The sequence below is a fragment of the Hemiscyllium ocellatum genome, chromosome 2 (assembly GCF_020745735.1).
Source record: "Hemiscyllium ocellatum isolate sHemOce1 chromosome 2, sHemOce1.pat.X.cur, whole genome shotgun sequence".
In the NCBI taxonomy this organism is placed as follows: domain Eukaryota; kingdom Metazoa; phylum Chordata; class Chondrichthyes; order Orectolobiformes; family Hemiscylliidae; genus Hemiscyllium; species Hemiscyllium ocellatum.
In genome coordinates this window covers 31,413,352-31,439,148 of record NC_083402.1, presented here as the reverse complement: position 1 = coordinate 31,439,148, position 25,797 = coordinate 31,413,352, and the positions used below count along the sequence as shown (strand labels likewise).

Here is a 25,797-nt window from a genome sequence, read left to right as displayed (position 1 = left end):
GTCTTTTTTCCTGGAGCTAACTTTTCTGTTCTATCAGACTTAAGATGGCGGCTTCCAAAGGTAGCTTGTAAACACAGCATCTGGAGTGTGAACCAGCTAAAGCAATACTTTGAGCCAGGAAATGTGGGGAAGAGGAAAAAAATAATACCTTGAGAGGAGGTGAAAATATGCTGAAACTGTGTCCTGTAATATATATTTACAGGTCATCAGCAATATGTTATTTTAACGAAAAAAAAACAAAGTTTCATTGTCACTGGTAATGAGATTTTTTTTGTTTCCTTTCAGACATTACTTACTGTGTAAATTGCCATTAGTTTTTCCCAAAACCCTGCTATGGTTTATTGTTTCAACATGCTTCTTGGACTGCCCAAATTATGCATCCTAATTCACAGCTATCAGCTTGTAAAGACCAGGCAATCCATTCCTACTGACACGTACATTCTCACTTCCTTTATATCTCATTTATGTTTTATGACTATCAGACTTTGAGAAAGGCTGTTAGTGTTTCACTGGCAAATTCAAAATGAGAAGTCCAAGATTTGATGATACTGTATAAATGGCAGTATGAATTTAAATTTAAATTTTCCATGTGATTCTATGATATGAACAATTGAGGGTCACAAGCCAAAAAAATGGATTAGTTCACAAATGTTATGTCTTCTCTGGTGTTTGAGAATTTATCTCTTCCCATCCCTCATATACCACAGACCAGAGTCATTCTTGACTTAACAAGTTCTTAATAAACAAAAGTCTTGTTTAAAAAAAAAGCTTTTCATAGATTGCTACCATGCATTCTTTTTAAGAAGCAAAACTCAGAGTATCCTTGTATTCAGAGATACCCACAATCTATAACACAGGAACAAGCCATTCAGCCCAATCTGTCTGTGCTATTTGTCAGTCTTTCCTCCCCACTTTGTTATTAACCTATCGTTGTTTTTAAAGCCGCTGGACTGCACTCTATTTTGGCAGCTTCCATGGGGTCTGTGTGAATGGATTCTTCCATGGAGTCTTTAAGGTCATTGGTTCAGCCAGAATGTATTGCCCATCCATTATAGCTGTTGAGAAGAGGTGATCAGACATCTGTTTTCAGTTCAGTTTTGCCTCATCCTTGCCTCTGCTATTCATTGCATTTCCTGCCTCTTGAACTACCTTGTCTTTCTTTTCTATCAAGATTCTAGGTCATTTTCTTTTATTCCCTCCATCACCTCTTTGCTATGATACAAATGCTTGGTTGGTCAGATGAGTTTAAGTAGTCCAAACATATTTAGCTATTTGCTCCCCTAGCCTTTTAACCTCCTTCCCTTCAGCTGCCTATCTAATCCATTCTTGTGCTTTCTGCTTCAACTACTAATCCGACAAGTGAATTCCCCAGCCTGTCTATACAAAGGAGGCCCTTCTGCTTTCTACTCTACATCTCTCATATTTACCCCAGTATCTTAATTCTCATTCCTGATCCCTCAATTATTAGTGACAGCTCACACCCATCCATTTTCAGAATGCTGAATAATTCTTTCGCACTGAACCATGAGAAGACCCAGTTTTTGCAAATCTTTGTTTCTGTTTTGCCTTACAGTAGCCAGCATCCGCTGGCACTGAAATATGGCGATTTTAATTGGTCTTGCTTCACAGTTTACTCATGACTTGCCTTATTCCTCAAAGCAATCTGGTGTGAAACAACCATACACCAACTGCCAGCACAAAACACAATTACCTCAGTGATGCTGTTGGACGACAAGTCCAGCTGGTACAGCATGCTGCTGTTGAGGAAATCAAAATCGTCATTCTTTAACTGTATGATTTTGTTTGCAGACAGCACCAATCTTTGCAGCTTTTGCAATTGCAGCGCAGTTCCCAGTTTGGCGGAAACCAATTTATTGTGAGACACATCCAGGACCGTCAATTCCTGAAGAAGAGAAACATACGATCATTCAGTTAGAGCAGGATCAATTCTAAACATCGCTTATTCCTTTCACAGTTCGATTAGCAATCAAATCTGCTTCATGAGAACATGACCTTTACCTAAAGAGAATGCAAAGCTCAGGAGAAAAGTCAGAATTATGAAAGCCTTGGGTTGTTTGAGCCTGGCTCAGACATGTCCAGCTTTCCTGCTGATTAGACCGCACTTGGAAGGGGTATTTGTAGCCTGCCATCTCATTTCTTTATATCATATCTAGCTAAGTACCTCCAACTGCATTCCTTGGGAAAGATATCTTAGACTCCACTTTCCTTTCCATTTTTCTATCTGTCATTATCCGCCTATTTGTTTTTACATTTTCTGAAGTGTTGGATGGCACTCCACTTTGGCAAGATTCCCCTGTTCTTGTTCCAGTTTTACCCCTCCTTGTCTCTACTGCACATCCTTTTTCATTCCTCTTCTCTGTTTCAAGATTTTCGAAGCAACTTAAACCGGTTTGTCTTCATCACAAATGCTGACCCATCTGCAAAGAATTTTCAACAGTTTTCTCTTTATTTCAGACATTCAATCTTCTTTTAATACCCATTGCTGCTTTATATTTCCTATCAAATTAATATCAAAACCCAAGGGAATTGGTTTTCCTGAATATAAAACACCTTTAATTAATTATATTAGATCTGGAATGAATAAGGAATTATATAGCTCCATCAAGTGGCTACAATTGGAAACTGTGACACCTCAGTGTTGCAGTTCCCACTTTCTGCCAGTAGATGGGAATATAATACATACTGCCTACTATAATTAAGTCCCATGGATTTGTACACACTTACGATCTCTTGAAGGAGTGAGACCTAACAATGAATCCTGCTCAGAATTTCTTTTTCTTTATTCATTCACGGGATGAGGGTGTCACTGGAGAGGCCAGCATTTATTGCCCATCCCTAGTTGCCCAGAGGGCAGTTAAGAGCCAATCACATTGCTGTGGGTCTGGAGCCGTATGTCAGGCCAGGCCAGGTAAGGATGACAGTTTCCTTCCCGAAAGGGCATTAGTGAACCAGATAGGTTTTTCCTGACAATCAGCAATGGATTCATGGTTGTCATTAGACTTTTAATTCCAGATTTTTTTTAAAACTCAAATTCCACCATCTGCCATGGTGGGATTTGAATCTGTGCCCCAGAATATTATCGGGGTATTTGGATCAAAAGTCCAGCGATACCACCACTAGGCCATCACCTCCCCTTAATGATATCTGTTCTATCAGTGTAAGCTGTAATTGGCTGCTAACATGCAATAAATTTTATTGTTATCTGTAAGACACTCTTCTGTAAGACCAGGAAGCAGTTTTCCACAGCCACACTAGACCAAGCAGGCTCTGTTGTTTCCAACACTGAAACAGTATGGTGATGCAAACCTTCACCATGAGCATCAACTCTCACAATGTTATGAGGTAGCACGCTCATACAACACATTCTTTTCCCAACATGATCCCAATTTGAGACTTGAATATTGTCATGACACCTCTGTGTGAATTGCAGTGGTCAAAGAAGTGGTGGTGGTGGGGGTGGGGAATAGCCCAGAAGAATGGATGGGAATGGGGCACTCTCTGTTAGACCCAGATCACAGCTCCATCAAAGCCCCCTGTGGTCAGTGATGCACTGGAGCTTGCCACAACACTTGGTGCTCCAAGTACCTCCATTTTGAAATGTTCCGCTCTACATAACAATTACAGCTACATTTTAAGTTAATTCAAAGTGTGAAAAATATTTTGGGGTGTTGATGAGAAATGTGATGGGGTGCTAGAAGTCTTTCTTTCTTCTTGGACAAAGACATCAACAACCAGCATACCGATGGATCATCAAATGATGTGCATGAATTGTAATGGGCGCAGCAGCGATTTACAACAATGGCTCCAGGGATGAGAAACGAAGGTTATGAGGATAGACTGAAGGAGTTGGGACTGTTCTTCTCAGAGAGATGAAGGCTGAGAGGAGATTTGAGAAGAGATTTTCAAAATCGTGAAGCGAGCTGGATAGAGTAAATAGGGAAGAAACTCTTCTGTCTTGTCCAAGAAAAAATGACAAGAGGGATAAATTTAAAGGGATGTGCAAATGAAGCTAGGGTGTTCTGAGAAAGAACGCTTTCACACAGTGAATAATGAGAGTCTGGAATGCATTGCTTGGAAATATGCTGGAGACAGGTTTAATTGAGCCATTCAAGAGGGTATTGGATGATTATTTGAATCGAAATGATGCACAGTCATATGGAGAAAAGATGGGGGATTGGCACGAGGTAATAGAACAGTGCAGGCATGATGGACTAAACTGTCACAGCAGGGAACTGGAGAAGACAAAAAAATGCTCTTACTTAACAATTAGGTTATTTAAGAGCCTGCATGTGAGTATGTTAAAAATTGCACAACACCAGGCGATAGTCCAACAGGTTTTTTTTGGAAGTACTATCTTTCACAGCACTTTATCAGGCAGTTGTGGAGCAGGATCATAAGACACAGAATTCATAGCCAAAGGTCACAGTGTTATGCAACTGAAACGATACATTGAACAACCCTAGAATAATGAACCCGAAAAGATGAAAGACTTAACAGTAATTTAGGTTTGTTCAATATATCATATCAGTTACATGACACTGTGATCTTTTGCTATAAATGCTGTCTTTTGATCTGCTCCACAGCTACCTAATGAAGGAGTAGCGATCCAAAAGTAATACTTCCAAACAAACCTGTAGGACTAGAACCTGGTGTTATGTGATTTTTAACTTTGTCCACCACAGTCCAACACTGGCACCTCCACAGTGTGAGTATGTTGTACATTTAACCAGTAGCATTTGCTTTGTACAGGGTGATCCAACTTTGGATCATCTTCACAGAGGCCAAAGCTAAGATGCCGTATTAAAAAGGATAGACCTGGGTTTGATGGGCTTATGTATAATGTAGGTAAAAACAAGGACTGCAGATGCTGGAAACCAGAGTCTGGATTAGAGTGGTGCTGGAAAAGCACAGCAGGTCAGGCAGTATCCGAGGAGCAGGAAAATCGACATTTCGGGCGAAAGCCCTTCATCAGGAATAGAGGCAGGGTGCCTGCAGAGTGGAGAGATAAATGAGGGGGGTGGGGGTGGGGAGAAAGTGGCATAGAGTACAATAGGTGAATGGGAGTGGGGATGGAGGTGATAGGTCAGCGAGGAGGGTGGGGGAAGGTAGCAAAGAGTACAATGGGTGAATGGGGGTGGGGATGGAGGTGATAGGTCAGAGAGGAGGGTGGAGTGGATAGGTGGAAAGGAAGATAGGTAGGTAGGACAGGTCATGAGGGTGGTGCTGAGCTGGAAGGTTGGATCTGGGGTGAGGTGGGGGAAGGGGAAATGAGGAAACTGGTGAAATCCACATTGATACCATAGGGTTGAAGTGTTCTGAGGCGGAAGATGAGGCGTTCTTCTTCCAGGCATCGGGTGGTGAGGGAGCGGCGATGGAGGAGGCCCAGGACCTGCATGTCCTCGGCAGAGTGGGAGGGGGAGTTAAAATGTTGGGCCACAGGGCGGTGGGGTTGATTGGTACGGGTGTTCCGGAGATGTTTCCTAAAGTGCTCTGCTAGGAGGCGTCTAGTATCCCCAACGTAGTGGAGACTGCCTCGGGAGCAACGGATACAATAAATGATATTAGTGGATGTGCAGGTAAAACTCTGATGGATGTGGAAGGCTCCTTTGGGGCCTTGGATGGAGGTGAGGGAGGAGGTGTGGGCACAGGTTTTACAGTTCCTGCGGTGGTAGGGGAGGGTGCCAGGAAGGGAGGGTGGGTTGTTGGGGGGCGTGGACCTGACCAGGTAGTCACGGAGGGAACGGTCTTTGTAGAAAGCGGAAATGGATGGGGAGGGAAATATATCCCGGGTAGTGAGGTCCGTTTGGAGGTGGCGGAAATGTCATCAGATGATGTGGTTTATGCGAAGGTTGGTAGGGTGGAAGGTGAGCACCAAGGGGGTTCTGTCCTTGTTACGGTTGGAGGGGTAGGGTTTGAGGGCAGAGGGGTGGAATGTGGACAAGATGCATTGGAGGGTATCTTTAACCACTTGGGAAGGGAAATTGCAGATCTGAAGAAGGAGGCCATCTGGTGTGTTCTCTGCTGGAACTGGTCCTCCTGGGAGCAGATATGTTGGAGGCAGAGGAATTGGGAATACGGGATAGCATTTTTGCAAGAGGTACGGTGGGAGTCGGTGGGTTCGTAAAAAATGTTGGTGTCAAGTCGGTCATCATTAATGGAGGTGGAGTGGTCCAGGAAGGGGAGGGTGAATTTAAGGTCGGGGTGGAATGTGTTGGTGAAGTTGATGAATTGCTCAACCTCCTCGCGGGAGCACGAGGTGGCGCCAATGCAGTCATCAATGTAGCGGAGGAAGAAATGGGGAGTGGTGCCAGTGTAACTAGGGAAGATGGACTGTTCTACGTAGCCAACAAAGAGACAGGCATAGCTGGGGCCCATATGGGTGCCCATGGCTACCCCTTTGGCCTAGAGGAAGTGGGAGGATTCAAAGGAGAAATTGTTAAGGGTGAGGACCAGTTCAGCCAAACGAATGAGAGTGTCGGTGGAAGGGTACTGTTGGGGACGTCGGGAGAGAAAGAAATGGAGGGCTTGGAGGCCCTGGTCATAGCGGATGGAGGTGTAGAGGGATTGGATATCAATGGTGAAGATGAGGCGTTGGGGGCCGGGGAAATGGAAGTCTTGGAGGAGGTGGAGGGCGTGGGTGGTGTCTTGAACATATGTGGGGAGTTCCTAGACAAGGGGGGAGATAGGACAGTGTCAAGGAAGGTAGAGATGAGTTTGGTGGGGCAGGAGCATGCTGAGACAATGGGTCGGCCAGGGTGGTCAGGCTTCTGGATCTTGGGAAGGAGGTAGAATCTGGCAGTGCGGGGTTCCCGGACTATGAAGGTGGAAGCTGTGGGTGGGAGATCTCCTGAGGTGATGAGGTTCTGTATGGTCTGGGAGATGTCGGTTGGTGATGGGGGTTGGGTCATGGTCAAGAGGGCGGTAGGAGGTGGTGTCTTCGAGTTGGTGTCTGGTTTCAGCGGTGTAGAGGTCAGTGTGCCAGACTACCACTGCACCCCCTTTATCTGCTGGCTTGATGGTGAGGTTGGGATTGGAGCAGCGGGAGTAGAGGGCTGCATGTTGTGAGGGTGAGAGGTTGGAGTGGGGGAGGGGAGTAGACAGGTTGAGGCGGTTAATGTCCCGGCGGCAGCTGGAAATGAAGAAATAGAGGGCAGGTGATAGGCTAACAAGGACAGACCCCCCTGGTGCTCAGCTTCCACCCTACCAACCTTTGCATAAACCACATCATCTGACAACATTTCTGCCACCTCTCAACGGACACAACCACCAAGGACAAATTTCCCTCCCCACCCCTTTCCGCCTTCCGCAAAGACCCTCCGTGACTACCTGGTCAGGTCCACGTCCCCCAACAACCCACCCCCCCCTTCCTGGCACCCTCTCCTGCCACCACAGGAATTGCAAAACCTGCGCCCACACCTCCTCCCTGACCTCTATCCAAGGCCCCAAAGGAGCCTTCCACATCCATCAGAATTTTACCTGCACATCCACCAATATCATTTATTGTATCCGTTGCTCCCGATTGGCCTCCTCTACATTGGGGAGACTGGACGCCTCCTAGCAGAGCGCTTTAGGGAACATCGAGGACACCCGCACCAATCAACCCCACCGCCCTGTGGCCCAACATTTCAACTTCCCCTCCCACTCTGCTGAGGACATGCAGGTCCTGGGCCTCCTCCACCACCGTTCCCTCACCACCCGACGCCTGGAGGAAGAATGCCTCATCTTCCGCCTCTGAAAACTTTGATCCAGGGCATCAACGTGGATTTCACCAGTTTCCTCATTCCCCCTTCCCCTACCTCACCCCAGCTCCAACCTTCCAGATCAGCACCACCCTCATGACCTGTCCTACCTGCCTATCTTCCTTTCCACCTATCCACTCCACATCACCTTCATCCCCACCCCTATTCACCTAGTGTACTCTCTGCTACCTTCCCCCACCCTCCTCTCTGACCTATCACCTCCATCCCCACCCCCATTCACCTATTGTACTCTATGCCACTTTCTCCCCATCCCCACCCCCTTCTCATTTATCTCTCCGCTCTGCAGGCACCCTGCCTCTATTCCTGATGAAGGGCTTTTGACCTAAATGTCGATTTTCCTGCTCCTCGGATGCTGCCTGACCTGCTGTGCTTTTCCAGCACCACTCTAATCTAGACACTTATGTATAATGTAACTGAGTAATATGAGCAGGACAGCCACAATGTGTCTTATCCACCATGTCCTATGATATTTGTAATATAAAAAGAAGGTCTGTGATAAGGTGAAAGGCAGGAGAGACTGAATTACAAAAGGTTTCATGGTGATAATGGATAAAGGGAGAGGCTGTGACACATGAAAAAAGACAAAACATTAAGGAGGTGTGAATATCAGAATCCTTTCTCGGGAAGGAGCAGAACCTGACCTTCTCTTTGCAGGGCAAGTGACTGAGGTGTCAGTGGGAGAGCACTTTGGGGATTTTGATCATAATTCTTTTAGTTTTAAAATACTTATGGAGAAGGTTAGACCTGATACATAAGTTAATATTCTGAATTGGAGTAAGGCTAATTTTGATGGTATTTGGCCAGAACTTTCAAAAGTTGACTGGGAGAGGTTGTTTGTAGGGAAAGAGATAGCTGGAAAGTGGGAGGCCTTCAAAAATGAGTTAACAAGAGTCCAGAGGTAATACATTCCTGTCAGGGTGAAGGGCAAGGCTAGTAGGTGTAGCGAATGCTGGATGACTAGAGATACTGAGGCTCTGGTAAAGAAAAAGGAGGCATATGGCAGGTATAGACAACTGGGATTGAGTGAACCCCAAGAGGAGTATAAAGGTGGTAGGAGTATACTCTAGAGGGAATTCAGGAGGGCAAAAAAGGGGACATGACTTGCCAAAAAGGCTTTGGCAAATAGGATTAAGGAGAATCCAAAGAGATTCTACAAATACATTAAGGACAAAAGAGTAACTAGGGAGAGAATAGGACCCCGTAAAGATCAATAAAGCCACCTATGTGTGGGACCGCAGGAGGTGGGTGAGATCTAAATGAGTATTTTGCATCCGCATTTAGTGTAGAAAAGGACATGGAAGGTTGAGATCTTGGAGAAATAAATATTGATATTTTGAAAAGTGTCCATATTACAGAGGAGGTGGTACTGGACATCTTAAAATGCATAAAGGTGTATAAGTCCCCAGGACCTGATCAGGTGAAACCCAAAACTTTTTGGGAAGCTAGGGTCACCATTGCTGGGCCCCTTGCTGAGATATCTGTATCATCGACAGCCATGGGTGAGGTCCAGGAGACTGGAAGGTAGCTAATGTGGTGCTGTATGGAAAGGCTGTAAGGAAAAGTCAGGGAACTATAGAGTGGTGAGCCTGACATCAGTGGTGAGTAAGTTCTTGGAGGGGATTCTGAGAGACAGGAGTTACAAGTGCTTGTAAAGGCAAAGACTGATTCAGGTTAGTTAACAGAGATTTGTGTGTGTGAAATCATGTCTTATTAACTTGACTGAGTTTTCTGAAGAGCTGACAAAGAAGATTTAATGAGGGCAAAGAAGTTACATTGTCTATAAATACGTCAGCAACATGTTTGACAAGGTTCCACTTCATGGACTGGTTAGCAATGGAATCAGGGAGATCCAACAATTTGGAGACAACATTGGCTTGAAGGTAGCTGGCAGAGGGTGGTAGTGGAATGTTGTTTTTTTGGACTGGAGGCCTGTGACCAGTGGTGTGACCATGAGGATTGGTGCTGGGTCCATGCTTTTTGTCGTGCATTTAAATGATGTGGCTGTGAATGTAGGAATTACAGTCAATAAGTTTGCAGATGAAACCAAAATTGGTAGTGTAGTGGACAGTGAAGGAAGTTATCTCAGAATACAATGGGACTTTAATCAAATGGGCCAATGGGCTGAGGAGTGGCAAATGGACTTTAGATGAATGTGAGATGTTTTGGTAAGATGAATCAAAAAGGATTTATGAACCGAATGGTAAGGTCCTGGGGTGTGTTGCCGAACAAAGAGATCTTGGAATGCAGGTTCACAGTTCCTTGAAAGCGGAACCTCAGGTTGACAGGGTAGTGAAAAAGGCATTTGGAACTCTTGACTTTATTGGTCAGTGCTTTGAGTGTATGAGTTAGGAGGTCATGTTGCAGCTGTACAGTATATTGGTCAGGCCATTTTTGGAATACTAATCTCCCTGCTATGGGAAATGTGTTGTTGAACATGAAAGCATTCAAAAAAGATTTACAAGGATGTTACCGGGGTTGGAGTTTTTGAGCTTTAGGGAGAGGCCGAAAAGGCTAGGGCTATTTTCCCTGGAGCTTCAGAGGTTGAGGGGTGACCCTATATAGAGGTTTATAAAATCATGAGAGGCATGGATAGGGTGAACAGTCAAGGTCTTTTTCCCAGGGTAGGGGGAGTTCAAAACTAGAGGGCATAGGATTTAGGTGAGACAGGAAAAATTTAAAAGGGACAACCTTTCATGCAGATGGTGGTTTGTGAATGGAACGAGCTGCCAGAGGAAGTAGTGGAGGCGGGTAGAATTACAACATTTAAAAGACCTCTGGAAGGGTACATGAATAGGAAGGATTTAGAGGGATGTGGACCAAATGCTGGCAAATGGGACTAGATTAATTTAGGATATGTGGTAGGCATGGACGAATTGAACTGAAGGGTCCGTTTCCGTGCTGTGCGTCTCTATGACTCTACTGTTGGAAAATAAAGAGAAGGTAATCAGGCAGAGATAAGATGAAAAAGAAATGAACCAGCAAAGAAAATCAAAATAGGGTTGGTGATTCTGATCTAAAATTCCATTACTGAAGGTGACATACTATGCTTTAGGAGTCACAATTACTAAACACGCAAAGAAATGCTGAATCAGTTCAACACAACAGGATTGCACATTTTTCTTTAACCATGCCCTTAACTGATGCCTAGCTATTTCCTAGTTATTTATTTTTCAGTTGGTATTCAGACATTACCACTTAGGTTTTGTATCCACAAGGTTCCTATGGTTTCATAACCCATGTTGCATGACATAATTCATCCTAACTAGTTAAGATCTAAATTTTCAACACAGTAGCTTATCGTTCAGCAGTGTGCTTCCACTTGAGGTGTAGAGAAGATTAGCACATCCAACTGCAAAGTCATTGTCAACAGTAACACAAGTGGATTTTCTATAACTGCTCTGGAAGGTTAGATCGCATGAAATTCAAGAGGAGCTGGCAAAATGGATACACAATTGGCTTGTTAGTAGGAAGCAGAGGGTAACAATGGAATGATGCTTGTCAGACTAGTGGTGTGCCACAGGAGTCAGTGCTAGGTCCATTGCTGTTTGTTGTCTATGTCAGTGATTTGGATGAGAATGTTCAAGGCATGATTAGTAAGTTTGCAGAAGACACTAAACCAGGCGGTATCGTGAACAGTGAGGAAGGTTCTCCGACCTTGATCAGCTGGGGAAGTGGGCTGTGAAATGGCAAATGGAGTTTAATATAGATAAGTGGGAGATCTTGCATTTTGGAAAGTCAAATCAAGATTGCAGTTTCATGGTGAATGGTAGACCCTTAAGGAATGCAGTGGAACAGAGCGATCTTGCAGTTCAAGTGCATGGTTCTTTGAAAGTAGAGTCACAGCTAGACAGGGCAGTGAAGAAGGCTTTTGGCACACTAGCCTTCATCAGTCAGGGTACTGAGTATAGAAGTTGGGAAGTTATGTTGCAGTTGTGCAGGACATTGGTGAGGCTGAACTTGGAGGATTGAGTTCAGTTTTGGTCACCTTATTATGGAAAGGATGTTATTAAACTCAAAAAAGTGCAGAAAAAATTTACAAGAATGTTGCCAGGACTCAACAGTGTGAGTTATAGGGAGAGGCTGGACAAGCTAGGAGCTTTTTCTTCAACTAACTTTAAATGTGCAAGGTCATAGTGGACAACTGCACTAAAAATAGAACATTTGAAAAATAACAAACAATATTAAGAAAGTGGTTTTGGGAGAGGTGCTGCAATATAAATATGATATCATAGTGTCATAGAGATATACAACAGGGAAACAGACCCTTTGGTCCAACATGTCCATGCTGCCCAGATATTCTAACCTAATCTAGTCCCATTTGCCAGCACTTGGCCCATATCCCTCTAAACCTTTTCTATTCATATACCCATCCAGATGCCATTTAAATGTTGTCATTGTATCAGCCTCCACCACTTCTGGCTGTTCATTCCATACACACACCACCATCTGCCTGAAAAAAAATTGCCCCTTAGGTCTCTTTTATATCTTTCTCCCTCACCCTAAACCTATGCCCTCGAGTTCAGGACTCCCCCACCTATTTATCTATTTACCCCATCCTTGCCCCTCAAGATTTTATAAACCTCTATCAGGCCACCCCTCATTCTCCAACGCTCCAGGGAAAACACCCCAATCCATTCAACCTTCCCTATAGGTCAAATCCTCCAACCCTGACAACATCCTCATAAATCTTTCTGAACCCTTTCAAGTTTCACAATGTATTTCCAATAGGAAGGAGACCGGAATCGCATGCAATATTCCAAGAGTGGTCTAACCAACGTCCTGTACAGCCGCAACATGACCTCCCAACTCCTATATTCAATACTGTACTCTGACCGATAAACAAAAGCATACCAAATGCCTTCTTCACTATCCTATCGATCTGTGACTCTACTTTCAAGGAACTATTAACTTGTACTCAAAGATCTCCTTGGTCAGCAATACTCTGTAGGATTTAACTATGAAGTGTGTAAGTCCTGCTCTGATTTGCTTTTCCAAACTGCAGCACCTCACATTTATTTAAATTAAACTCCTTCTGTCACTCCTCAGCCCATTGGCCTATCTGATCGAGATCCTGTTGTAATCCGAGGTAACTTTCTTCGCTGTCCACTACACCTTTAATTTTGGTGTCGTCTGCAAACTTACTAACTATGCCTTTTATGTTCATATCCAAATCATTTATATAAATGATGAAAAGTAGTGGACCCAGCACTGATCCTTGTGGTACGCCACTGGTCACAGTCCTCCAGTCTGAAAAGCAATCCTCCACTACCACCCTCTGTCTTCTACCTTCAGTTCTGTATCCAAATGGCTAGTTCTCCCTGTATTCCATGTGATCTAACCTTGCCAACCAGTCTTCCGTGAGGAACTTTGTCACACGCCTTACTGAAGTCCATATACATGACGTCCACTGCTCTTCCCTCATCAATGCTCTTCGTTACTTCTTCAAAAAACTCAATCAAGTTTGTAAAAACATGACCTCCCACTCACAAAACCATGCTGACTATCCCTAATCAGTCCTTGCCTTTATAAATACACGTAAATCCTGTCCCTCAGGATTCCCTTCAATAACTTCCCTACCACTGATGTCAGGCTCACTGGTCTATCATTCCCTGGCTTTTCCATACCACCTTTCTTAAACAGTGGCACCATGTTAGCCAACCTTGGCACCTCACCAGTGACTCTCGATGATACACATATCTCAACAAGGAGCCTGGCAATCACTTCCCTAGCTTCCCACATATTTCTAGGGTACACCAGATCAGGTCCTGGGGACTTATCCACTTATATGCCATTATCCAAGATGTCACCATCTATTTCCCCACATTCTATATCTTCCATGTCCTTCTCCACACTAAACACTGATGCAGAATACTCGTTAAGTATCTCCCCATCTCCTGCAGCTCCACACATAGGTTGCCTTGCTGCTCTTTTAGGAGCCCTGTTCTCTCCCTCGTTACCCTTTTGCTCTTAATGTATTTACAAAAACCCTTTGGGTTCCCTTTAACCCTATTTGCCAAAGCTATTTCATGTTTCCTTTTTGTCCTCCTGATTTCCCTCTTAAGTATACTCCTATTGCCTTTATAGTCTAAGGATTCACTCAATCTCTCCTATCTCTACTTGTTATATGCTTCCTTCTTTTTCTTAACCGAAACCTCAAATTCTCTTATCAACACAATAAATACAGCACACAATCAAGCTCTTCAGCCCATCAAGCCTGCACTGATTCCGAATCCTTATTTAGACCTGCTAATTATTGCCCATGCACAATTACTTTCCCTCTGTTTGCAGCACGCACATGCGGCTATCAAGATACACCTTAAACATTGCTAACGTGTATGTTTCCACCACCTCCATTGGCAGCACATTCCAGGTGCCCATGAAATGTGAGAAACATTTTCCCCACACTTCTGCCTTAAACGTTCCCCCTTTCATCTTGAACCTGACCTTTCCACCTTGGGAAAAAGCCTCTGACTATCCACCCTATCTATGCCTCTCATAATTTTGTAGAATTCTATCAGTTTGTCCCTCAGCCTCCATCTCTCCAGTGAAAACAATCCAAGGTTATCCAACCTCTCCTGATAACAAAAACCGTACACATTAGGCAACATCCTGGGAAACATTCTCTGCATCTGCTCTAAAGCATCCACGAACCTTCTGTTAATGTGGTGACCAGAATGGTACATAATATTCCAAATGTGGCCGAACTAAAATTTTGTAAAGGTAACATAACTTGTCAACTTTTATATTCAATGCCCCGCCGATGAAGTGTGCTGTATGTCTGTGACCACCTTGTCCACCTGTGTTGCCACTCTCATGGATCTATGGACCTGTACACCAGATCCTTCTGTACACCAACGCTCCTAACAGTTCTACCATTTATTGTATAATTATCATCCAAATTTGACCTTCCAAAATGCATTTGTCTGGATTAAACTCCACTTGCCATTTCTCTGTCAAAATCTGCAAACTATCAATATTCCGCAGGTATCCTTTGACAATCCTCCTCAGTATCTGCAATCCGCCACCTTTAGTGTTATCTGCAAAATTACTAATCAGACTAGTTACATCTTCCTCCAGATCATTTATATGTATTACAAGCAACAAAGGTCCCAGCAATGATTCCTGAAGAACACCACTAATCACTGATCTCCATTCTGTATAGCATTCTTCCACCGCTAGTCTCTGTCCTCTATGACCAAACCAGTCTCGTATCCATCTCGCCAGCTCACCTGGAATCCCATGAAAAGCTACCTTATGTACCAGCCTGGCATGAAGTACCTTATCAAATGCTTTATTTAAGTCCATGTAGACAATATCCGGCACTTTTTCCTCATCAATAATTCTTGTCACTTCCTTAAAAAACTCAATCAAGTTGGGTGAGACATGACCTTTCCCACACAAACCCATGCTGCCTATCACTACCAAGTCCATTTGCTTGCCAGTGTGAAAAAATCGTGACTCTCAGTATCTTCTTCAGCAGATTCCCCACCACTGATGTTAGGCTCACCACCCTATAATTACCTGGATTATTTCTGTTGCCCTTCTTAAACAAAGGAACAACATTGGCCATTCATCAGTCCCCTAGAACCTCATCGGAGGCCAAAGATGAAGTAAAGTTATCTGTTAAGGCCCTTGCCTCTCACACTATCCTGGGATAGATCCCGTCTGGCCCTGGGGACTTGTCTACCTTAATGTATTTCAAGACACCCAACACTTCCTCCTTCATTATGTTTACCAACCCACGAGTATTCACACAGCTTTCCTTAACCTTAGCATCCCTCTCTTTGGTGAATACTGATACAAAGTACTCATTAAGGATCTCACCCATAACTTCCCTTCTTTAGCCTACGCTTTCCCTAGCTACCCTCTTGCTCCTAATTTCTGTATAAAATGCCTTAGGATTCTTCTTCACTGTGCTGGCCAAGGACACTTCATAGCCCCGTTTAGTCTTCCTGACTCCCTGTTTGACTCCTTCCTACTTTCTCTACATTCTTAAAGAGTATTGTTGCATTTTTTGAAAGCCAGTTGTCGACAAACTAATTCTTACCTGAAGGTTTGTGAAAGGATTGCCTGTGATCTCCTTGATTCGATTGAATTGTATGTACAGCTCAGTCAGGTTGCTGCAGTACGAGAAGTAATGTATGGACAAATGAGAGAACTGATTGTGTTCAAGCCCCAGCATTTGCAGGAACGGAAGAACTTTGCATAGGTTTTCTTCGATTTTAGTGATGACATTATAGCCAGCGTCCAAAACTTGAAGCTGATTGTACTGAGACAGTGTAGAAGCTGACAAGTGCTTCAGCTGGTTATGGGAGAGATTTAGCACTGTGATGTTGACTGGAAGGTCTGAAGGGATGCTGGAGAGCTTTAAGTGTCTACAGTCCGCAACCAGACCCTGTATTTTACATCGAGTTCCAGAGGCTGTAGCACCGTTATATAATATTGCAAGTTTCAAGTACAAGATGATAGTCTGGAAATACATTTTCATTCTTCAAATGTGGAATCAAACTTTTATTCTACATACAAAAAAAAGAAAAGACACATATATTAACACTACAGTCTCTTACTTCAAATTGTGTTTAAATTGTGCCTGTGGCACTTAATAAAGATTGATTACTATTGCACAAACTTTTAGGAAAGAAAATATCACAGACCAAAATAAAACTTCATAAATAATGACACCACACATTTATAATAGTGGATTCAAATGAGAAAATGTACTGCCTTATTTTGTCCTGTTAAAGCTTCACTTAAGTGGTTCACATTTCAGAAGTAAAACAACAAAGTAATTAATGCCCTGATAACCAAATTATCCTGATACGCAAATCCCCACTCTGCTTTCTGTTAGACGAAGTTTCTATTAATGCTAACACTTTGCCTCTAATACCATGGGCCCTTATCTTATTTGGCAACCTCCTGTGCGGCACCTTGTTAAAGGCTTTCTTGAAATCCAGACAGATAACATCGATTGGCTGTCGTTGGTCTAACCTGCTTGTTACTTCCTCAAAGAATTCTAGCAGATCTGTCAGGCATGACCTCCCCTTAATGAAACCATGCTGAATTTGCCCTATTTACCATACACTTCCAAATATTCAGAAATCTCAACCTGCACAATGGATTCTGGGGTCTTACCCATGACTGAGGTTAGGCTAATTGGTCTGGAATTTTCCATTTTTTTGCCTTACTCCCTTTTTAAACAGAGTGTCACGTTAGCCATTTCCCAGTCCACTGGGACCCTCCCCGACTGTAGCATTTCCTGAAAGATCACCAGTAATGCATCCACTATCTTTTCACTATCTCTCTTAGAACTCTGGGTGTAGTTCATCTGGTGCGGTGATTTATCCACTTTCAGGCTATTCAGTTTCTAGCACCTTCTCCTTGGTGATCGCCACCATACTCAGCTCTGCTCCCTCACGCTCTTGAGTTTTTGGGATAATACTTATGCCTTCCACAAGTGAAGACTGATACAAAGTATTTATTCAGTTCCTCAGTCATTTCCTTGTTCCCCACTACTATTTTTCCAACATCATTTTCCAGAGGTCCAATGTCCACTTTTGCCCCTCTGTTGCCCTTTATATATCTAAAGAAACTCTTACAAGCCTTCCTTTATATTGCTGGCTGGCTCATATTTAATCTTCTCCCTCCTTATTTCTTTTTTGTTACCATCTGTTGGTCTTTGTAAACTTCCCAATCCTCAGGTTCCCACTCCCCAACGCCACATCATTAGATTAGATTAGATTGTTTACAGTGTGGAAACAGGCTCTTCAGCCCAACAAGTCCACACCGACCCTCCAAAGAGCAACCTACCCAGACCCGTTCCCCTACATTTACCCCTTCACCTAACACTATGGGCAATTTAACATGGCCAATTCACCTAACCTGCACATCTTTGGACTGTGGGAGGAAACTGGAGCACCCAGAGGAAAACACACACAAACATGGGGAGAATGTGCAAACTCCACACAGACAGTTTCCTGAGGCAGGAATTGAACCTGGGTCTCTGGCGCTGTGAGGCACTGTGCCACCGTGCCGCCCATTATACGCTTTCTCTTTTATGCTATCCGTGGCTTCCCTAGTCCTGTACCATGCTTTGTTTTCCTCAGGATGAATTTTTGTTGTGTCTCTTGAATTACTCCCAGAAACACCTGCCATTGCTGTTTCACTGTCTTTCCTGCTAGGCGACCCTCCCAGTCAATTCTACCCAACTCCTCCCTCATGTCTCTGTAGTTGCCCTTATTCAGCTATAGTACCGTTACCTTTGATTCTATCTTCTCCCTCTCAAATTACAGAGTAAATTCAATCATTTTATGATCACTGCCTCCTAAGGGTCCCTTTACCTCAAGCTCCTTTATCTCGTCTGCTTCATTGCACAATACTAAATCCCGTATTGCTTGTCCCTAGTGGGCTCCACAAATCCCTTTGCTTGTGAACCACTACCAAGCTGATTTTCCCAGTTCACCTGCATTTTGAAATCCCCCATGATCACTGTAACTTTGCCTTTCCTACACATCTTTACTATTCCCTGGTATATCTTGCCCCCAGATCCTGTCTACTGTTTGGAGGCCTGTATATGACTCCTACTACTGGTTTTTTCATCTTTGCAGTTCCTCAATTCTACCCACACAGATTCTACACCACTGACCCTATTAATTTCTTAGTATTGATTTAATTTCATTTCTTACTATTAGGTCAACCTCACCCCCCTGCCCATCTTTTCGATACGTTGCATATCCTTGAATATTCTGCTCCCAATCCTGATCCCCTTACAGCCAACATCTCAGTGATGCCCACCACATCTGCATCACAAGCATTCAGATATAACACCTTCAGTCCTTTATCAGCCATCCCTCTTCTGCTTCTGAAATCTTCTGAATAAAAGGTCAAAGGATCACTGAAACTGGCTGCAGCTTCATATAATCAAACTAGAAAAAAGAAGCCAGTGACAACAAGGCTAAACAAGATAACAACACGTTATAAAGACACTATGCTAGGTTCTGCACTAAAAATTAAAAACGAGTTGATTCTCTTTGGCATGTGGAAATCCCTGAGTGGGGCTACGACTTAACTCCTTTACCCAACCTGCACTAGATATTAATTTCTTAACTGAGTTCTTAGCAGACATTAATCTTTCACCCACTCCCATTTATATATCTTCAAGGCAGATGTCTGAGAGGTTTAAATTAATTCCATTGTGCAACATTTTCCCATTCTGTTATTTTAACATGCTCTTTCAAAATTATTTACTGTGTCTTCTTCAGTTGGTGGTCACTCACTCCAGGCATGTATCTGATCATTAATGTATAGTGAATAGAAGTGGTCCCAGAACAGAACCCTCTTCCAACAACTCTAAAATAACCTTAATTCCCTCTCTTTGATGGAATCCTGGCCTGCTTAACCACGAGATGAACTGTTGCATGTAAGTTCTCAGAATACGACAGGTCGGTTGAAATACCCAATGTCAAGCATCAGGAAGCACGTTTGCATGTATTTGCATCTCATGAATGCTCATTAGAAAGCCAGTGTACCAGAATTAAGTTCCTCTTCCCGAGTAAGTTCTCCTCAACAGGGTAATGCATGCTTCAGGTTCGTGTCTCCTTATCAGGCAAGGTACTCAGTCACCTTTTTCAACTTTAGAGTGAGCAGCCACTACTCTGTCTCCTTTGCGGAGCATTTGTCTATATCAGGTGATGATTGAACCCATGCGGTAGTTGTCTAAGTTACATGGGACACAGACGCTGACCATGGGAGAGACAGGCTGGAGTGCAACGGATCAAGGAGATTGACAAAGGGTAAAAGTCTATCTGGAAAAGGGAAGCAGAGAAAGTGGAAGTTTGATTATAGAACAAAGAACTAAGAAAATTTACAGCCCAGGAACAGCCCCTTCGGCCCTCCAAGCCTGAGCCAATCCAAATGTACTGTCTAAACCTGTCGGTCAATTCCTAAGCATTTGTATCCCTATGAAGGGTGAAAGAGCCAGAATGGTTTTTAAAATATATTCATTCACTGGCATTACTGGCTGCACCAGCATTTATTGCCCATTTCTAGTTGCCCTTGAGAAGGAGGTAGTAAGCTGCCTTCTTGAACCATTGTAGCTCTTGTACAGTAGCTAAACCCACAATGCCCTTAGGGAGGGAGTTCTACTGCTAGTGAAGGAACAGCCATGCATTTCCAATTCATGATGGTGAGGGGCTTGGAGGGAAACTTGTCGGGACTATTGTTCCCATGTATCCGCTGCCCCTGTCCTTCGAGGTGAAGTGGTCCTGTGTTTGGACAGTGCTGTCTAAGGATCTTTGGTAAATTTCTGCAGTGCATCTTGTAGATTGTAGACACTGCTGCTATTGAGTATTGGTGGTGGAGGGAGTAGATATTTTTGAATTTGATGCCAATCAGGCAAGGTGCTTTGGATGGTGTCAAGCTTTGTGAGTGTTGATGTAGCTGCACCCAGGCACACAAGTGGTGAGTATTCCATCACATTCCTGACTTGTGCCGTATGGATGTTGTATAGGCTTTGAGGAGTCAGGTGAGTCACTCGCTGCAGTATTCCTAGCCTCTGACCTGCTGTTGTAGCCATGTACTTATAAGGTCATTCCAGTTAGGTTTCTGGTGGATAGTAACCCCAAAGATGTTGATAATTGGGGATTCAGTGATGGCAATACCATTGAATGTCAAATGGGCAGTGATTAGGTTGTCTTTTATTGGAAATGAAACGGTGTTGCTGGAAAAGCGCAGCAGGTCAGGCAGTATCCAAGGAGCAGGAGAATCAACGTTTCGGGCATGAGCCTTTCTTCAGGAATGCCCTTAGGAATGCCCATTCCTAAAGAAGGGCTCATGCCCGAAACGTCGATTCTCCTGCTCCTTGGATGCTGCCTGACCTGCTGCGCTTTTCCAGTAACAAATTTTCAGCTCTAATCTCCAGCATCTGCAGTCCTCACTTTCTCCTCGGAGATTTTATTGGAGATGGTCATAACTTGGCATTTGTGTGGTAAGTGCTACTTTAGCTGCGGGTGCCTACTGCAAAAGCCTGAGTGATGCTGCTGGCTTTCAGTGAATGAAGGCCTTGCTTTAAAGATGACATTTAACTATACCACCATGATTTTCAATCACATAAGCAAAGGTGTCAACTTCCTGCTAACTCCCATTGCACAAACCAAGGAGCTACTTACAAATGTATACATAATAAGCTGGAAATATATAATCATGCGGAAAAAAGTTTTTTGACTGGATGTTCACTTCCATGCCCAATGCCAAATTTAACTTGCACAACAGGAGATTCCGCCCTCTGATTCCTTTCTCCTTTCCTTTTGCTTTAATTCCAATTTCACACCTTTCCCCTAATTTAACCCCTTACCTAGCCAAGACGAGTTAATTTGTCTTCACCCAATTTGTCTTTTTCAGAGTGCGACGAGTAAACTCGTTCAAAACATATAATTTCAAAAACAGCCACAGACGAGTTTATATGTCAATTCTCGGCATTTTTGGGGCCTTCTCAACTAGAAATGAGTATATTCGGTGACTCATACGTCTGGTAGCTATGTCTCTTCCGCCTCAGGCATTGCAAGAAGTGTCGACGCACCACTTTTGGGCACACACTGTCATTCGGGTTTTTCTGTGTTTTCTTTACAAATTACGCCCAGATGTCGAGCTCAGAAGATGACAATGAGTATGAACCTTCTATTAGAAGCTTGGATACATCAGATGAGAGTGCAAGCATTAAAAATACTATTAAAAAAAGCAATTAAAAAATTTGTCTGAAAATGAAAAGTTTTCTCCAAAAAAAGTCGTCGGGGAAAGGGTTAATGCCAACTAGTCTGTTCTGGTAATTTACTGTTGTTAATGTTTTCTGGAGGTTCATGTACATGTGTCCCTGTCTAACACACCTACCATCTCAATACAGTACTTGGTCATGACTGTTTCACAACCTTCCTTTCTGAAATCGGTTCAAATCAGCATGCAGGAGAAGATGAGGGTACAGATGTTGGAGATCAGCACCACACTTTTCGACTCAAATTGGCATGTGTTTGGGTTGATATTTATCCTCAAAAAACCCCAAGACTAATCACCTCAGCTGTCAGATCATTACTGTTTGCAGGACCTTTCTCTGTGAAAGTTAACTGTTCATGGTGATATATAAATGCAACAGCTGCCTACAGAACAACATTGACTATACTTCAAAAGTATTTTAATGTTGGTGGTGTTTTGGGACAATCTGAAAACATGAAAGGTACTGTAAAAAAGGCCAGGTCTTTCTCTCAACCTCAGATTGAATTTTAAAGACATTTATAGCAATGTAACATTAAATCACTTTGTTTTAGCACTCCTGTTATACCTGTAAATGTTTTGTAATGCTTTGTATCTCAACTGGACATGTACATATACAAGGGTAAAAAATGAGGTCTGCAGATGCTGGAGATCACAGTTGAAAATGTGTTGCTGGTTAAAGCACAGCAGGTCAGGCAGCATCCAAGGAATAGGAAATTCGACGTTTCGGGCATAAGCCCTTCATCAAGAATGAGGAGAGGGTGCCAGGCAGGTTAAGATAAAAGGTAGGGAGGAGGGACTTGGGGGAGGGGCGATGGAGATGTGATAGGTGGAAGGAGGTCAAGGTGAGGGTGATAGGCCGGAGTGGGGTGGGGGCGGAGAGGTTAGGAAGAAGATTGCAGGTTAGGAGGGCGGTGCTGAGTTGAGGGAACTGACTGAGACAAGGTGGGGGGAGGGGAAATGAATATACAAACCTCCTATCATTCACAAAGGACCATATTGGCTTTTACAATTCTATAAAGTAGAAATGTGAGTCAGCTACTTGCAAATGAAAGAATAAGTTAAAACGCAGTTGTACAGGAAAACAGTGCTCATGAGTGTAGAAACGATTAATGAGAATGCTTCAAGGGATGAGGAGATTCAGTTACGAAAGTAGATGGAAGAAGTTCGTTAGAAGTTCATTGAGGTCCAGGGCACAGAAAAAGGCTCTTTGGACCATCAAATCTGCACCGGTCAAATCAAGGACCTGATCTCCCAATCCCAGTTTCCAGCTAGGAGCAGCATGAGAGGAGATCTGAAAAAAAGTATTCAAAATCACACGGGGCCTGGACATAACAGACAGGGAGAAACTGGTACCACTTGCAACATGGGCAAGAACGAGAGGCCACAGATTTAAAATAATTGGTAAAGCATAATGAGGGTAAAAAGTGAGGTCTGCAGATGCTGGAGATCAGAGCTGAAAATGTGTTTTAGGTTAAAGCGCAGCAGGTCAGGCAGCATCCAAGTAGCAGGAGATTCAACATTTCGGGCAAAAGCCCTTTGCCCGAAACGTCGAATTTCCTGTTCCTTGGATGCTGCCTGACCTGCTGTGCTTTAACCAGCAACACATTTTCAGCGCAAAGCATAATGAGGGAAAGCTATTACAGGGTCAAGACCCAAATGCACTGCTGGAGAGGACAGCAGGGACAACTTCAACGGAGATATCCAAGGCAGAACTGAACTGTCACCTGAAAAGGAAGAATGTGCAGGGTTAGGGAAAAGAGGTAAGGGAATGGCACTAAATGGATTGTTGACTGGGTAAGGGAATCAAGGGTTACAACAGCGTAAGAAAGAGGAGCAAGAGTGAGCCTGCCCTGGCTGATCTTTTTGTGGATTTAGCTCCCCTTACATGCCTGCTCACCATAAACCTTAGTTTCATTACTGTTTAAAAATCTGTCTGGATGTTTTTAAGGCAAATACAATCAGGTAGCCTCAACTACTTCAACGGACAGGGAAGTCCACAGATTCACAACCCTTTGGATGATGAAGTTCCTCTTCCAGTCAGTCCTGAAATCTGCTCCCCCTCATTTTGTGGCAAAAGTGAGGACTGTAGTTGCTGCAGATTAGAGTCCAGAGTGTGGTGCTGGAAAAGCACAGCAGGTCAGGCAGCATCCCAGGATGCTCCCCTGTATTCTGGGGCCCTGCTCCCTAGTTCTAGTTTCACCTGCCAGTGGAAGCAATCTCCTTGCTTCTATCTTACCTATTCCTTTCAATAACTTTAAATGTGCTTGTAAAATCTACCCCCCTCCCCCGCCATTCTTCTAAATTCCAATGAGTATAGTTCTGGAGAAAAGGCAGAAAAGTAGCCAATGGATTATCAGACTTGCCATGGTCTGACTGAATGGCCAAACAGATGGGCCCTTCAGTACTGGTGCAACTTGAGCTGCAATTCTGTCAACGCAGATATACAGGTACATATATCTACATGTAACACAGATGGACATTTTAAAGTCAAATCTAAGCTTATACCGCAAACAAAAGGGTCGGCATGGTTGCAATGATACATTGAAACTGCCACGAAAGCGCCAGTGAATTCATCCAGGGTTAAGCGTGACCTGGAGCTGCTACTCACCGCTGCAGCTTCATCTCCGTTTCCCGCTCACCCTGCCATCAGGTCAGGCTTCACCCTCAATACTTTAATCCTCACCTTTAGGTTACTGGTCTCTCATTGCCCCGTGTCCGGACATTATGCAACCGCGTCAGTGCCTACAAGTCAAGGTGAATATTTGGTGCAGGCGTTGAGGGGAAGTTGGCTGATACCGGTTCTGCATTCGGAGTCTCGTTCCCTGTGTGATGGCAGTTTGTGGTCGCAGCTAATTTTAGGCACCTGGATCCTGGACAACTTCCCTTCTGTTCACTTTCACTTTCGAAGAGGCGGGGATTGTGGGACGGAGGAATTCTTTGGCTCTTGGGGAAACTCCCGCTGAGGCTCCACCGGCCAAATGCTGAGAGAATTGTGAAGCAATTCGAGGCAGGAGGGACACCCCGGAAATGTCTCAGCTCTAGCACTGCGAAACAATGATCCTTCATGTTCTGAAGAAGGACCCCAAAACGTTAATTCTGCTTTCTTTCCAGATACTGCCAGACCTGCTGAGTTTCTCCAGCAATGTTTATTTTTAACTCTTTCTCATTGGAGTGAGGAATAAGAGATTACAGGTTGGAGTTGAGCCAGGTCCAAGGGGACAGTTACAAATGCCACATTTGCTTGGATGTCAACTCATACCCCTAATTATTAAAATCTTGATGTCAAATTTCTGTCACTGGAACAGAAGAGGGGCAAAGAGATCTGAAAGCTTGTAACTGGGAGTGGGGTTAGTAAGTTAATTACAATTAGCACTAGTTAGTGTCTCTGTAACTGAAGGGTATCAATTAAAGCCACTGTCCAGGCTGGCTTGGTAAAAACAAATGGTGTGTGATTACCGCAGGCAAAGTTAATAATTGTTATCCACCCTAATCACTCCTGAGAAGGTGGCACCACCTTCTGATATGAATCCTCTACTAGAAACAAGGAGAGCAGCAGAATCTGTAAACAAAAACTTTTTTTTAAACAATTGCTTGGTAGTTAAGAAGTTGAATATTTCTGATAGAGAGACATATTGATGAAGCTTTTCATCTTGCATAAATCAGGGCAAATGTCCGAATGCCAAATTTCAGATGATCAACATAATTTTCATGGAATCCCTATGGTGTGAAAACAGGCAATTTGGCCCAATAAGACCACACTGACTCACTGAAGAGCATCACACCCAGACTCAGCCCCCTACCCTATCCCTGCATTTCCTATGGCTAAACCAACTTGCCTGCACACTATAGACAATTTAGCATGGCCAATTCAACTAATCTGCAAATCTTTGGACTGAGAGAGGAAAGTGGAGCACCCAGAAGGGACCAATGCAGATACAGGGAGAATGTGCAAACTCCACACAGACAGTTGCGTGAGGCTGGAATTGAATCCAGGTCCCTGTTAGGCAGCAGTGCTAACCATGGCACCCCACAGTATTTATACCACAGGAGAAAAATGTGCTGATTAGTTTCCATCATTCTGGTTGGCTGAGGTGTTGCTATGGAGAAAGTATGGCTCCTGAGCTTCCGGGAGCTTCAGTAAATGATTCTTTTTATTTGAAGCCCATGTTTATCTCTGAAAGTAAGTGCAAATGAGTCACATTACAAGGTCAGCTGATTGTCTACATTGATTGCTGGTGCAGCCAATAGTTTGACA

At 43.7% G+C, this 25,797-nt stretch overlaps 1 protein-coding gene across 2 annotated transcripts in view; it reads right to left on the bottom strand.

The window, feature by feature from the left end:
* The window catches only part of tlr3 (toll-like receptor 3), a 36,394-nt gene extending 12,016 nt beyond the window's left edge, over positions 1 to 24,378 (bottom strand). The window contains exons 1-3 of one of the 2 annotated variants that reach the window (XM_060835432.1): positions 24,226 to 24,378; positions 15,829 to 16,297; positions 1,712 to 1,903 (exon numbers count right to left, since the gene is read on the bottom strand). In XM_060835432.1, the coding sequence (XP_060691415.1) occupies positions 1,712 to 1,903; positions 15,829 to 16,269 (633 nt within the window). In that variant the 5' untranslated portion in view covers positions 16,270 to 16,297; positions 24,226 to 24,378. Of the gene's footprint in view, positions 1 to 1,711; positions 1,904 to 15,828; positions 16,298 to 24,150; positions 24,182 to 24,225 lie in introns of those variants that run through there. The other variant, XM_060835443.1, reaches the window with a different exon arrangement.
* Positions 24,379 to 25,797: the final 1,419 nt, after the last annotated feature.